Source organism: Impatiens glandulifera, chromosome 7, assembly GCF_907164915.1.
Source record: "Impatiens glandulifera chromosome 7, dImpGla2.1, whole genome shotgun sequence".
Taxonomy (NCBI): domain Eukaryota; kingdom Viridiplantae; phylum Streptophyta; class Magnoliopsida; order Ericales; family Balsaminaceae; genus Impatiens; species Impatiens glandulifera.
Window position 1 is genome coordinate 2,248,675 of NC_061868.1, and position 2,707 is coordinate 2,251,381.

General features: G+C 28.4%; 1 protein-coding gene across 1 annotated transcript; it reads left to right on the forward strand.

Moving 5' to 3' along the window:
• Positions 1–331: 331 nt before the first annotated feature.
• LOC124945648 (aspartate racemase) lies at positions 332–2,370 on the forward strand. The gene is made up of 2 exons (XM_047486116.1): positions 332–1,110; positions 1,945–2,370. The coding sequence occupies exons 1-2, from the start codon at positions 544–546 to the stop codon at positions 2,227–2,229; spliced, it is 852 nt and encodes a 283-aa protein (XP_047342072.1). The 5' UTR covers positions 332–543; the 3' UTR covers positions 2,230–2,370.
• The last annotated feature ends 337 nt before the right edge of the window (positions 2,371–2,707 follow it).

The following is a 2,707-nucleotide window of genomic DNA, read 5'->3' on the forward strand; positions in this document are numbered from 1 at the left end:
AATTATAAATAGATCATCACCAATATATAAGCTTTAACCATAAATCATGACATATCATAGTCATTATTTTCACTTACATGAAAATTTAACCCGCGACCTTTTATCTCATAAAAATCATTTTATAGTGGGGGTTAATTCATAATGAAGTTAATATTTGCAACTATGATAAATAACATATACAATCATTTAATTTGAAGTATAGTTTAGGTTTCAATAATTGGAAAAGAAAAGGATAAGCAAGTACTAATTCCAATAGACAAAGTTTAACTAATCTAGACCTCTAATTTCTTCTACCCCTTATCTCCCGGAGGACGGTGGCCTTCAAAGATCTCTCTCTATTGATTCTCAATTCGTCTTTTTCTGTTTGTATGATTTCATTGAGTGGCTTTCATTTCCTCTTTTCTTACTTCCTCTTCTGGGTCTGAAAAATCTCTTCTCTTCTCAACTGGGTTTCCTTCCAAATTCCAATCGATGAAAACAGGTAATCTCTATGAAAAAGTTTTTGAATTTTGATTATAGTAAGGCAGAGAACTAACTAAGATCATGAGCATATCTTTTTACTCATTGAATAATAACCCAGTAAAGATATGGGGTCATTTAGATAGACAAATTAATAATAGAAATGTTAGACCTGTTCATGATCATGGAAATTCAATTGGGATAATTGGAGGTGCTTCTTTTACTTCAACATTGAGTTTCTTAAAGAAACTAGGTGAATTAAGTGATGATGGAAATGGTTTGCCATTTGTTCTTTCATCCGATCCTTTACTTAGTAAGGAATTGTTAGCTTTGGAGAGGAATTCATCGTTTGTGAGAAGAGGAGAAGATCATCAGGCCATGGTTCTTGAAACATTGAGACAGAAAAGGGTGTTTTTGGAGAAATCAGGTGTTTGTTGCATTGTAATGCCTTGTCATGTATCGAATTCTTGGCATGAAAATGTGTCGGTCGGATGTTCGGTTCCTTTTCTTAATATGGGTGAGTGTGTGGCCATGGAGTTAAAGGCAGCCGAACTTAAACCACTTGAAGCTGGTCATCCTCTTAAAATTGGATTACTTGGAACAGATTCAACATTAAGACTTGGAGTTTATCAGGACAAACTTCAAAAACAAGTAAGTTTCAATTTCATTCTTTATTTTTCTAGTGATTTTGAATGATAAAGTCTTTTATTAAAAATAGTTTATGTATAATAAAAAATGACAGAGAATAGGACAACTAACATGACATTAGAAAAAATAAATATTGAATTAGTTAAGTATTTGAAAATAAATGTGGAACAAGCCAAATAAAAATATCTGAATTTGATGTATTTTAAAAGTTTCTGATAAAATTTGAAGTAAGTAATATAATTTTAAAGAATATATTTAAAAAAACTATTTTACCCTTATATAATATAAATTGATTAATTTTCACTGTTAAAATTAATTTTTAGATACTCTCATTTAATTTAGAGTTAATATTCTCTCAAGTAAAAAAACTTTTTTTTTTTTCAAAAATATATTTTTTTAGTTTCAACATAATAAATCATTACCTGAAAATTTTAATAATTTGATTAATTAAGCATTCATAATATATGGAATGAAGCTATATTTTATAAACTCATTTTATATTAAGTGATAAGATGTGTTATCAAATATTGAATATAAATTATTATTTATTTATTTTAATTAAGTTCATATAATAATTTATTTAAAATCAGATTAGACTTGGTTATAAGTCTGCAATACATATTGAGGAATATAATAAAAATATTTCAAAGTACAACTTTGATTTTTAATTTTGAAAATTAAACAAATTATGTCACGTTAAAAATATAATCTTTTAATTATTTAAAATTTAGATATTTCATTTGATTTATTCATGATTTATATTTTGTGTATTCAACTTTAACTTTTAATTTGAATTCACTTTTTGATAATTTTATTCATTGGATATATTTGAGAAAGGGGTTTGAGGTTGTCCTCCCTGATAAAGCAACCACAGAGCGCATAATGATTCCAGCTCTTGAGGCGTTAAGAAGAAACGATATGGAGGGAGCGCAAAATTTGTTGAGAATAGCATTGAGAGTTCTTCTGGTTAGAGCGGTTAGTATGGTTGTTCTAGCTTCGGATGATATTCGCGAGCTTTTGCCCGGAGATGATCCTCTCCTTAAGAAATGCGTTGACCCCATGGAGTCGCTGGCTAGGGCAACGATGAAATGGGCAAACTCGGCCGGTGTTGAGAGCTTATGAAGAAGTGAATCAATTCATGTGGTGGTGATTATATTATTATGAGTTTCGATCAATATATGTACAAAAATATATATATCTTCATAGATATTGGTTGTGTAGTATTCATAAACAACTATTACTAATATTTAGTGAAAACGTATTTAAATCTCAAAATTTATTTTATATGTTTAAACAAAGTTTACGAAATCTAAAGTAATTGTAGAATTACAGTGAGAATTTTAACAAAATTATTGTTTCAAAAAATTGATTCAAACTTTAATAACCAAGACTATATATAATAAGAGTTTTGAATAAAAGAATTTATATCTAACACCCGTGTGCATTTGCAATTATTTAAGTCCTTTCATTGCCATGCATTCCTCGTTACATCACATATTAAATTTTCCGCTTGTTTGTTGTAGAGATGAAACTATCTCAATTTTATTCACTTATTTTCAAATATTCTAGTAAGTCAACAACAAACTAAGATTAAAAGAAT

What these genes read in the sequence shown, in the direction of transcription:
- LOC124945648 (XM_047486116.1), top strand. Translation starts at nt 544, where the DNA reads ATGAGCATATCTTTTTACTCATTGAATAATAACCCAGTAAAGATATGG. An exon ending in AGGACAAACTTCAAAAACAA is followed by an intron (nt 1,111 to 1,944) that starts GTAAGTTTCAAT and finishes TATTTGAGAAAG; the next exon opens with GGGTTTGAGGTTGTCCTCCC.